Raw genomic sequence first — 12,097 nt, forward strand, 5'->3', positions numbered from 1 at the left:
TGTTCCTTCGTTCTGCATTTCGTAATGCATTCTGGTTGAAAACAAAATACTAAAGTTAATATTGTTTTCAACAGGCATCAATGTTATCGGCAGAAAATGATCCTCTTGGCCCTTTACCACCTGGCTGGGGTATGTTTCTCTGTTTTTGGAAAGATCATACTGTATTGCTTAAAATATGGTATCCATGAAATAAATGCTTCAGGAAATCCATCCTGCCTCTAAATCAGAATAGCTGTAATTTGTTGGAAAGATGCTATAATTGATGGTTCACTAACAGTATTGAAGGTATGTGCACATGAATTCAGGTTTACTTTAACATTATTTCAATTTTAACTATGTAAATAAAAAAAGTATTCAATTTGCTGACTAACTTGCCTCTACTCTTTTCTCATACTAAGTCAAACATTTTGAAATAAGTTAAGAATTTATTTTAATAGCCACCTGGTAAGTTTTGAATTGATGAACACAGCACAATGAATGGAAATCAAAATCTTAGAAATGCAGGATTTGATTTTGATACAATGTAATGAACTTCATATGACATCCTTTCTGTTGTTAAATTATGGAGAAGTGCAGAGTGACAAAATTGGTGAAATTGCACAAATTTCTACTTTAGACCTCAGCCGTACTGGCACTGCTCCCCTATATCTAAGTTCTTCCTTTTCTCTCTGTGACAGAAAGGAGAGTGGATGCAAATGATAGAGTTTACTTTGTAAATCATAATACGAAGACCACTCAGTGGGAGGATCCAAGAACACAGGGGTAAGAATCTAGTAAGCATTCTCTTAGTCAAATAAGTATGTTGATATCTTAAGACCAGCTGAAGCAATAATTACTCAATTAGTATCCTTATAATTGTTTGTTTGTTTCCACGGAAACTTTTGAAACATGATCTAACTGTTTCAGTACTAAGAGTCCATGCGCTGCATTGTTTCTTTAAGATGTTATGAAAATCTAAAATATTAAATAGTTGCAGTGACTTGTTGATTTTTAAATTAATACAGCTCACAAAACCAAATTTTGTTAACAATAACAGTAGATAAGTAGTTGATTTATCATAGTTTTACTTGAGGAATTATTTCGAAGTTATGGATAGTAAATACATTTGTTTTGTGATTTATGCTGTTGATTACTGATTATTCAATGATCACTGAAGCAATCCTAAATCAAGAAAAATATAGACTCACTGTTGTTTTCAAGAACAGAAGAAATAATACAGCCGATTATCGCAAGATAATTATTTGTATGGTAATAACATAAGGATTAGATTCGACTTTGGAAAGGAAAATATTCTATCAACCTAACTTTGTAATAAAGCTTATGTCCCAAAACAGTTGGGTCGAGTTTAGATGGCTCATATAATTCAGGAGTAGGCCAGCTGGCCCTTTTTAGCCTGTTCCATCATTCAGTAAGATTGTTGCTAATTAGTTGTAATCATAAGTTTCACTTTCCTGCCTGTACATCAAAACTCTTCACTGCCTTGTCCATCAAAATTATATCTAACTCAGCCTTGAAATGATGTAGAGACCCTGTATCCACTACCTGCTGGGAAAGAGAATTCCACACTCCATGACAGCCCTCTGAGAAAATAGTAGTTCTCATCTCTATGTCCCTAGTTTTTTTTTCATCTAATGTAAGGAGGCGTTGTTCTGGTATCTACCCCATCCAGCCTCTTGGGGTTAGATAGAAAAATCTTGAACCTGAACCAAACTTTTTTAACGGAGTGTGATATGGGCCACCTAGCCAACCCAATCCCAGAGGTGAATTGACTAATTAAATATTTTAGTGAGGCTGGAAGTCTCTGATTTAACCTGCTTTGTGTCTTTAACTGTGGAAGTCTGGCATTTAAGGGAGAGGCATAAATAGGACTAGGGCAGAAGTTGGTTGCTTCTACCCTAGGAGGTGCTTCTGCTCTAGTCCTCAGCTTATTCCCATCTGACCTGACCTTGGTATAGAGAAAGGAGTAGCAGATAGTGAAGGGGACTGTCGGAGAATGCAGTAGAATATAGATAGATTGGAGAGTTGGGTGGAGAAATGGCAGATGGAGTTCAATGCAGGCAAGTGCGAGGTGATGCATTTTGGAAAATCCAATTCAAGAGCGAACTATAGGGTAAATGGAAAAGCCCTGGGGAAAATTGATGCACAGAGATCTGGGTGTTCAGGTCCATTGTACCCTGAAGGTGGCAACGCAGGTCGATAGAATGGTCAAGAAGGCATATGGCATGTTTTCATTCATCGGATGGGGTATTGAGTACAAGAGTTGGCAGGTCATGTTACAGTTATATAGGACTTTGGTTCGACCACATTTGGAATACTGTGTACAGTTCTGGTCGCCACATTACTAAAAGGATGTGGATGCTTTGGAGAGGGTGCAGAGGAGATTCACCAGGAAGTTGCCTGGTATGGAGGGCGCTAGCTATGAAGAGAGGTTAAGTAGATTAGGATTAGTTACAATAGAAAGACCGAGGTTAAGGGGGGGACCTGATTGAGGTCTACAAAATCATGAGAGGTGTAGACAGGGTGGATAGCAAGAAGCTTTATTCCAGAGTGGGGGACTCAGTTACTAGCGGTCACGATTTCAAGGTGAGAGGGGAAAAGTTTAAGGGAGATATGCGTGGAAAGTTCTTTACGCAGAGGGTGGTGGGTGCCTGGAACGCATTGCCAGCGGAGGTGGTAGAGGCGGGCACGATAGCATCATTTAAGACGTATCTAGACAGATACATGAATGGGCAGGGAGCAGAGGGATACAGATCCTTGGAAAATAGGCGACAGGTTTAGATAGAGGATCTGATCGGCACAGGCTTGGAGGGCCGAAGGGCCTGTTCCTGTGCTGTAATTTTCTTTGTTCTTTGTTCTTTGTTCTTTGAATGTAACTCTGATTGAACCTTGTATGTTCTATGACTGCAGTTAGTTTTATTTCCATATTTCTATGATTCTTTATTTGTGCAGTTTACAGAATGAAGATCCCCTTCCAGAAGGCTGGGAAATTAGATACACAAGGGAAGGTGTTCGTTATTTTGTTGATCACAACACTCGAACAACTACCTTTCAAGATCCTCGTACAGGCAAATCATCAGTGTAAGTCCTGTTCTTGAACAAATTGGTAGGAATTAAAAAGCCTTGTGTATTGAAATCATGCTCTAATTATTTTTGCATTTTTAAACTTAAAACTCGCAATTTGCATGTTCAGAAATAGTTTAGATTTTTTCTTCAATTATATTAATATTTAAGTAAACTACTTTTTATGATTTCTTAGAAGTGTAACCAGCATGAATGATGATATCTTTAAAAAACAGATTGAGACAAAATTTTAATTCTACAGCTCTTTTTCTACCCAGCTATTCTCTTATTGTTATTCTTTTGCACGCCACATTTTCTGTGCTCATCTCGCTGAGATATCATTGCATGGGTTTTAAACACTTCTATTGTCCCACTCAGATGGCCATTCTTGCTGGAAATACTCAGCAAGTCTGACAGCATTTGTGGAGAAAAGAACAGAATTGATGTCTCAGACCTGTGACCTTTTAATCAGAGCATATTTAATTTCCCGAATATTAAACTGGAGCTGCTGAATTGTATGATTTGCCACCTTGCTGCCAGACCAGTTCACGCTGAATAATTCAGCACCACTTAATGAATAAGTTAGAAATGTCTTTCTGTGCATCCCTCACTAATTTGCAGCCTGAATTCATAGAGCCAGGGAGGGAGGTCCTACACCAACCACTTATTCTTCCAAAGGAAGTTTTTTTCCAATAATGCAATGTTCCTTTTCACACGATCCAAGCTGATGTTTTTTTAAGCAGCTAGACAATCCAGACAATACTCCCTAATCTTTCTTACTTTTTTGAGATATAGAGAGGGGAAAGTCACTATGTATAGGGAAAGCAGTATTATGTTTACCTGCATAACTTGGATATTGCAAATTCTTCGTTCATCACTTGATTCAGCCATTTTCACTTAACGTTTCAGGAAAAGTTATTGTTTGCCCTTTTATAGAGGAATCTATTAGCTTCAAGCTACATCAAGTGCATTCAGGAGAGGAGCAGTAGAGAGAAATTAAGTTAAAATATCAAATGTGAAAGTAAAGCTTAAATAGATGCAAAAAACGTGGAAACCACAGTATTTTTTTCCAGAAAAGGGAACTTTATAGCATATTAAGAAGTTAAAAGATAGTTATAAGGATGATAGGGCAAATTACGCAGGAAAAAAAGCTGAGAACATGACTGAATAAATACTTTGTATCTCTCTTCATTAATGAAGTGGGTAAATTAATGTTGCAGTGCAGGAGGGAAGGAGTGGAGATACAAAAAAGATAACGGTACATAAAAAGTAAAGAATAGATTGAAATCACTCATTTGAGTCACCTAAGTTGCTGAGCAAAGTTCAGCTGAAGAAATAAGAATATCTAACCATGTTCTTTGAATCCTCTTCAGAAATGAGAAAAGGAAAAATGATGTACATTCTAATGACAGGGCAATCAGTCTGAAGTTATTGCAAATGTGAGTAATGTGTATTGCAAGGGACCAATGTGGCATCTCCTTTAGAGAGCCATGGACATTTCAGGAATAGATTTGTTAAAGACAAATCTTAACTGACTAACCTGACTGAGTTATTTAAAATACCAGAGAGGATTTTGAATGTAACTATGGATATTCTAAAGTAAATTGATAAAGTACCTCATTACCATCACAGTCGTAGAGGTCTACAGCACAGAAAAAGGCTCTTTGGGCCATTGAGTCTGTGCCAGTCAAAAGCAAGCACCAAACTGTTCTGGAGATAGTAGGAACTGCAGATGCTGGAGAATCTGAGATAACAAGGTGTAGAGCTGGATGAACACAGCAGGCCAAGCAGCATCAGAGGAGCAGGAAGACTGACGTTTCGGGCCTAGACCCTTCTTCAGAAATGGGGGAGGGGAAGGAGGCTCTGAAATAAATAGGGAGAGAGGGGGAGGGGGAGGCGGATAGAAGATGGATAGAGGAGAAGATAAGTGGAGAGGAGACAGACAGGTCAAAGAGGCGGGGATGGAGCCAGTAAAGTGAGTGTAGGTGGGGAGTTAGGTCAGTCCAGGGAGGATGGACAGGTCAAGGGGGCGGGATGAGGTTGGTAGGTAGGAGATGTCCCCGCCTCCCTAACCTGTCCATCCTCCCACCTATCCCCTCCTCCCACCTCAAGCCCCACCCCCATCTCCTGGTAAATCTCTTCTGCACTCTCTCCAGTACAATCCCTCCGATAATGTAGACTCCATCGTTTTCAGAAAATAAAAGCACATGATTTTAAAGGGATAGGAGGCAAACTAGTGAGTAGTAGAAAGATACTTTTCTGACTGGAGAGAAGTATGCAGTGAGGTCTTCCAGAGGCAGTGTTAAGACTCTTACTTTTCTTAATGCACAGAACTGTCCTCAGTTTGGGCATGAGGAGTGCAGTTGTGAAGTTGTTAGAACTGTGGAGAGGGTACAAAGAACGAGTACTAGGGTGATATTAGGAATGAGGGAGTTCACTTCGTGGAGAAGTTGAAAGTGTGGATTGTGCTTTTAAAAGCAAAGAAGCTTAAGAGAAAACAATAGAGGCATTCGAAATTTGAAGGTTTTTGCTTTTAAACAAAAAAGGAAAAACTATCACCTCTGGCAAGAGGTTGGGGTAATTTATTAACTTGGACAGAGGATAGGCTAACCAACAGAAGGCAGAGCTTTGGGATAAGTAGATTTTCAGAGGATTCAGTCCTTGGGGTCCCAATTATTTACAGCCTATATTAATGACTTAGATCCTGGGGTGGAAGGTACTGTAACCAAATTTGCAAATGATATTAAAACAGATGGGACAGTAAGTTGCAATAAAGAAGTGAGAAATTTACAAGTGGATAGGCGAGGTGAATGGGCCAAAATTTGGCAGAAGGAGTTTAACATAGATGTGTCAGATTATTGGTTTTGATCAGAAGAATGGAAAGGAAACTTACTATCTATGTGGAGAGAAAGTTCAGAGTGCTTTGGTGCAGAGGGATTGGGTATCCTCTAGCATGAATCACAAAACAAATATGTAGGTACAGCAGGTAATAAGAAAGGCAAATGGAATTTTGTGACCTTTATTACTAAAGGAATAGAGTATAGAATTAGAGAAATGGTGTTGCAATTCACAAAGCATTAATGAGATCATACCTGGAGTATTGCATGCAGTTTTGGTCCCCTTACTTGAGGAGGGATGTAATTGCGTTGGAGGCTTTTCAAGAGAAATTTGCTAGAGTGAATCCATAGGTGAGGGTTTTGTTTTTATGAAGAGAAATTGAGCAATTTAGTCCAATACTGTCTGGAGTTCAGAAGAATAGAAGGCGATCTAATTGAGATATACAAGATGTTAAAGGGGATTGACAAATTGGAGAGGATGTTTTCTCTTGTGGGCAATCTAGAATAAAAGGTCACAGTTTTAGGATAAGGTGTAACAGATTTAAATTAGAGATGAGAAGTTACTTCTCTCAGGATTGTGAATCTGTGGAATCCATTACCCCAATGGTTGGGGGGGATTGTTAAGTAAATTTAAGGAGGAGATAGACAGATTTTTAATTAGTATGGGTTGAAGAGAGATGAGGAATGGACAGAAAGTGGATGAGATCAACCATGATCGTATAGAATGGCGGAGCAGGCTGGAAGGGCTAAATTGCCTACTGTTCCTATTTTTATGTTCTTAAATTAAGAGATCCTTTCATGCAGAAGGTTAAGATATGAAGAACACTACCTGAAAGAGCGGTAGAATTAAATTCTGCAGGACTTCTTAAGAGCCAGTTGGATGTGAACTTGAAAGAGGACTAATCTGTAGATTTGAGGGAAAGGGTAGAATATGGTACAAAATTGAATTGATGTAGGCGTGATGAGCTGATAGGCTTCATTCTACGCTGTAAACGTTTATAATTCTGTTTGAGTTTTTGAGAAATCATTTTTTTCAATAATGGTGACATGTTTAGTATAATATTAGGATTTGTTTTCACACCATGCCGTTTTAGGGAGATGATGGCCTAGTGGTGTTATTGCTAGACTATTACTCCAGCAAGATTCCGGTCATGTTCTGGGGACCCAAGTTTGAATCCCACCATGGCAGATGGTAAAATGTGAATTCGGGAAAAAAATCTGGAATTAGGAATCTAATGGAGACCATGAAATTGTTGTCAAAAACCCATCTGGATCACTAATGGCCTTTTGAGAAGGAAATTTGTCACCACTATCTGGTCTGGCCAACATGTGATTCCAGATCTAAACAATGCAATTGACTCTTAACTGCTCTCTGGGCAGCTGGAATGGGCAATAATGGTCCAGCCAATGAAACCTTCATCAAGCTTGACAAGTCTTGGATGCATCAGACTTCCTGGTCCTGTTTGCATAATTTTTTTCTGTTGTTTTTTGAGGGTTCTACATTCAAAATCTACACAATATTATTTAATGGTATCTCAAAAGAATGTTTGTATGAAAATTCAGTTATTATCAACTTCTGTTATTTCTTATGGATGAAATGTAATCTTACTTTCACAGTGCAAAGGGCCCACAAATTGCCTATGAACGCAGTTTTCGATGGAAGTTAGCACATTTCCGGTATTTGTGTCAGGTAAATAATTTTCTTTTTCCTCCGTACTAATTTATTCTTGATCCTAAACTTTTACATATCTCTAATCACTGAGGTAAATTGTTCAAAAATTGAGTAAAGGTAATTTTTGCATGTAAAAGTCGAGGATTCAGTTTAATATGATTTACTTTGTTCTTTCAGTCTAATGCGTTGCCCAGTCATGTAAAGATCACTGTATCTAGACAGACTTTATTTGAAGACTCCTTTCAGCAAGTAAGTAGCTCCTCAAATATCTGAAGTTGAAATACTTATTAAAAACTTGAAATAAAAACTTAAGGTACCACTTTTTTAGCTGAAATTTCACAGGATTTTAAAGAAAATATGTTTAGTCTTTCTAACTATGCAATCATGTTTCACTGTATACAAATTTATGTTTGTGTGTTCAGGATGAGCAAACTTCATCACACGAGTCCTTCAGTTGATTTGCTGCTTGTGCTTTAACAATCATGTTGCTTCATTACTGGCTAGAGACAAAAAAGAAACGTAACTGAATTCCATAGGATATCTGTTTACACAATAGGAGAATTTACACATACTTTATCTTGAGATGCATCTCACTTATCTAAATCCAAATAGTTTAGATAGAGGATGGAAAGTGCCTAGGCAGGCAGTGTTATTGCTGCTTTTGGCTTCTGTCATTTTACTTGGATCACCATAATGCCAGTAGATTGTCCTTCTGCATCTCCCCCTGAGAGTCGTTGAAGCTTCTTCCAATCTTGCCGTGTCAAAGTTTCTTGCCACTGCATCATTTCACCTGGTCTTGGGCTTTCCTCTTCTCCTCCTACCTGGTAGTCCCTACTTCATCACTGTATTTTCACACCCGTCCCCGTCCCTGAACCCACCTGGCCTGCTCATCTTTCAACTGTGACAGGAAACTGAAGAACCCGGTGGAAACACACACAGACACAGGGAGAATGTCCAAATTCCACACAGTCACAGAAGGCTGGAATCGAATTTGGGTCCCTGGCACTGAGGCAGCTGTGCTGACCACTGAGCTACCATGCCGCCCTAAAGCCTGGTGCACTCGTGTGCACGGGCGCAGGTAGAAGCTCGTACAAATGACTGCAAGCTACTTTTGCAGTCACCAGAATCAATTTAACTGAGAAATGAGATGCCACAACCCCAGACTTAACAAAATGCTTTACTGATTTCAGTTTTGTGATGTTAGTAAAAAAAATTTGTGCTTTGTCTTTTAATGGGTTTACCACTTAAACTATGAATAGCCAAAGTATCTGGTGGAGCAGCATGGCTGGTAGGATTGAGAAACATAGGAACAGGAGTAGGCCATTCAGCCCGTTGAGTCTGCTCCAGCATTCATTGAGATCATGGCTGATCTGTGGCCCTGCTCCATTTTCCTGCCTTTGGCTCACATCTCTGAATACATTTGCTCCAAAAAAAGGATTCCAATCGAAAGGCTTTGTCAGAGGGAGGTCATATCTAACAAATTTGATTGAATTTTTTGAGGAGGGGACCAGATGAGGGTAGTGCAGTAGATGTAGTTTGAGATTTTAAGCAAAGTCTTTGGCAAGGTCCTACATGGGAGACTGATAGAGAACGTAAAAGCACATGGGATTTTGGGTAATTTGGTAAGTTGTATCCAAAATCGGCTTCATGGAAGGAGTCAGAGGGTGGGGGTAGAAGGCTGCTTGTGTGATTGAAGGCCAGTGTCCAGGGGATACCACAGGAATCCGTGCTGTGTCCCTTATTCTTTGCTTATGTATAAACACTATAGATGAGAAGGTGGAAGGAATGGTAAATAAGTTTGCAGATGACATAAAGATTGGCTGGGTGGTTAATAGTGAGGAAGACTGCCTAAGGTTACAGGAGGATGTGATGGCTTGGGCAGATGAGTGGCACTTGGAATTTAACTGTGAGGAGTGTGAGGTGATGGACTTTGAGTTCTCCCTTGTCTTGTTACTTTTTTCAATGAATGAAAGGACACTGGGAAGCTCAGAGGAATCACAAGGTGCATGTCCACAAATCGTAGAAGGCACGTTAATAGTTCTGAAGGCATATGGGACCCTTGCCACCATCAGTCATGGCGTAGATTTTAACAGCAGGGAGGTTATGTTGGAGTTGTACAGAAACTTTGGTTAAGCCGCAGCTGGAGTACTGTGCGGTTCTGGACAGTGCAATTTAGGAACAATGTGATTGTACTGGAGGGGGTACAGAAGAGATTCACCAGCATGTTGCCTGGGATCGGTCATTTTTGCTTTGAAGAGAGACTTGAAAACTCTGGTTGTTTTCTTCAGAGCAAAGAAGTCTGAGGAGGGATCTGATTCAGGTGTGTTAGATTGAGTGGGATTGAAAGGGTGAATAGAATGCAGCTCTTCCCCTAACTTGAAGAGTCAAAAACAAGAGGACATAATTTTAAAGTGAAAGGCAGGAGGTTTAGAGAGATTTTGAGGTAAGTTTTTTTTTTTTTTTTTTTTTTTTTCAGATTTCCACCAGCATCTTGAATGCACTGCCCAGAAGGCAGAAACCCCTCAACTTTTAAAAAGTTATTTGGATGAGCACTTGAAATGTCATAACAAATACTGTGGACCAAATACTGAAAAGTGAGGCTAGTGTAGATTGAGTAGTTTAGTCAGTGTAAACTCAGTGGGCTGAAGGGCCTCTTTTATGTACTGTGATTTTATGATTATGAAAGTTTATTTGTTTGAAGCACTGAGGAGATATTTAGACTTTTTTTAAGAAGGGTCACTGAAAGGCTAGTGGGACTTCTTTCCAAGCCACTTACTGGAGGTTTTATAATCTTATGCAAAGTATGTAGCCAAGTTTGATAGACTGTTTGGACATGTGGGAAGTCACACTAATAAGTTTGTTGTCAGGGAATGTGGCCATTTCATATTATTTTGGAGTTTAGTTGGTGTGTAGCCTGTGAAAAGACAAGATCCACAGCTCAGTCTTTGCTACCTTCCTGAGAAACTGTTTTGAAAATTCTGTGCGGGAACTGCAACCGAGAAAACAAACAAAAAATAGCATTTCTCCAAGATACTTGTTGCAGGCTTCCTCTTAACACCAGGATGCCAGACAGAATCTAGTGCATTTATTATCATATTTTATCTCCTAGAGCTAACAACCATTTGGCCAAATATATTTTTCCAAAATGAAACTGTTCAGGGAAAGATAGTTTTTAACTAATATGTGTCTGTGCATGCATGTGTGTTGGGATACTTAGAAGGATAAATATTTAGTTTTCATATTTCAAACTGTTAATACTTCTTCATTTTTGTCAAAAATGTCTTAATTTTATAATAAATCAAATTTTATTTATTAAAGAAATCTTTAAGATGAAAAAATTAATCTTTTTATTCTGAACCTAATGTAGATAAAGTGCAGTATATAATTGGTCATATGGGTCACTGGATAATACATTTTTGCGCACTCTCTCGCGCGCGGCTCTCTCTCTCTCTCTCTCTCTCTCTCTCTCTCTCTAATGGAGTAATCTACTAGAGAGAGAGAGAAGGTGCACTCATCCAACTTCTGTCGTAGCAATGGGTATGATTTATGGTCCTAAAGATCTGTTCCTAGTAATCTTGTCAATTATATTAAAATTATGTGCCACTAAAGTCCACCAGTACTGACGGTAATGATTTATTCAGGACACATATTATGTTCTAGCCCTGTTGGTGCACGTCTGCCAAAGTTAGTGGTGGTGCATTTGAAAGGCTGTGGAATTTCTGATCCGATACTTCAATTTCAGTGGACTTGACCATTGTTCCTTATAGAAGAATGCAATTTTGAGCTGTATACTTTCACATTTCTTGATAAATGAAAAACAAAATCTTAGTAAAAATTTTTTTTTTAAACAGATCATGGCCTTAAAACCGTATGACCTTCGAAGGCGATTATATGTAATATTTAGAGGAGAGGAGGGATTGGATTACGGTGGATTAGCCAGGTAAAACCCCATTGCAGTGGTTTGCAAATAAAGGTCTTAATTTCAAGTTGTGGAGATGCTGGCATTGAACAAGCATGGGCAATGTCAGAAATCACACAACACCAGATTAAAGTCCAAAAGGTTTATTTGAAAACACAAGCTTTCGGAGCGTAGCCCCTTGATCAGATGAAGTGAGAAACAAGCACACAGAACACAGAATTTATCAGTAAAAGATCTAAGGGTCACACATTGATGAGGATGTATGAGACAAACCTAAGATGCTGTTAAATCTTTAACTAAAACTTTCTAACTGATTAATGTGTGTATATGAATCCCTGAATTTCTTTCAAATCACTTTCCTGAGAGAACTAAAGTTTTTAATCAGTGTAGAGAATAGGTGACGTTTTAGGTCAGACAATGCATGCTAGGTGTGAGGCCTTGTTTACAATCTGTTTATTTTGGTTTGGAGTCAATTTGGTTTTATTTCTAAAGTAGGAATTTATAAAATGCTGCATTGACTACTGTCTATGAATTGTGTGCTTTCTGAGCAAAGTAGAATGTATCTGCAAATACAAATTCACCCCACAGATTTGTGTGTGTGTGTGTGTG

At 38.8% G+C, this 12,097-nt stretch overlaps 1 protein-coding gene across 1 annotated transcript in view; it reads left to right on the forward strand.

Annotated features, from left to right (window-relative positions):
- The window catches only part of LOC109914200 (NEDD4-like E3 ubiquitin-protein ligase WWP1), a 123,403-nt gene that overhangs the window by 26,756 nt on the left and 84,550 nt on the right, over window positions 1-12,097 (forward strand). The window contains exons 10-15 of the mRNA XM_048596004.1: window positions 75-129; window positions 678-762; window positions 2,950-3,078; window positions 7,515-7,587; window positions 7,747-7,818; window positions 11,421-11,509. Of these exons, the coding sequence (XP_048451961.1) occupies window positions 75-129; window positions 678-762; window positions 2,950-3,078; window positions 7,515-7,587; window positions 7,747-7,818; window positions 11,421-11,509 (503 nt within the window). The remainder of the gene's footprint in view (window positions 1-74; window positions 130-677; window positions 763-2,949; window positions 3,079-7,514; window positions 7,588-7,746; window positions 7,819-11,420; window positions 11,510-12,097) is intronic.

This window comes from Rhincodon typus, chromosome 4, assembly GCF_021869965.1.
Source record: "Rhincodon typus isolate 14 chromosome 4, sRhiTyp1.1, whole genome shotgun sequence".
In the NCBI taxonomy this organism is placed as follows: Eukaryota; Metazoa; Chordata; class Chondrichthyes; order Orectolobiformes; family Rhincodontidae; genus Rhincodon; species Rhincodon typus.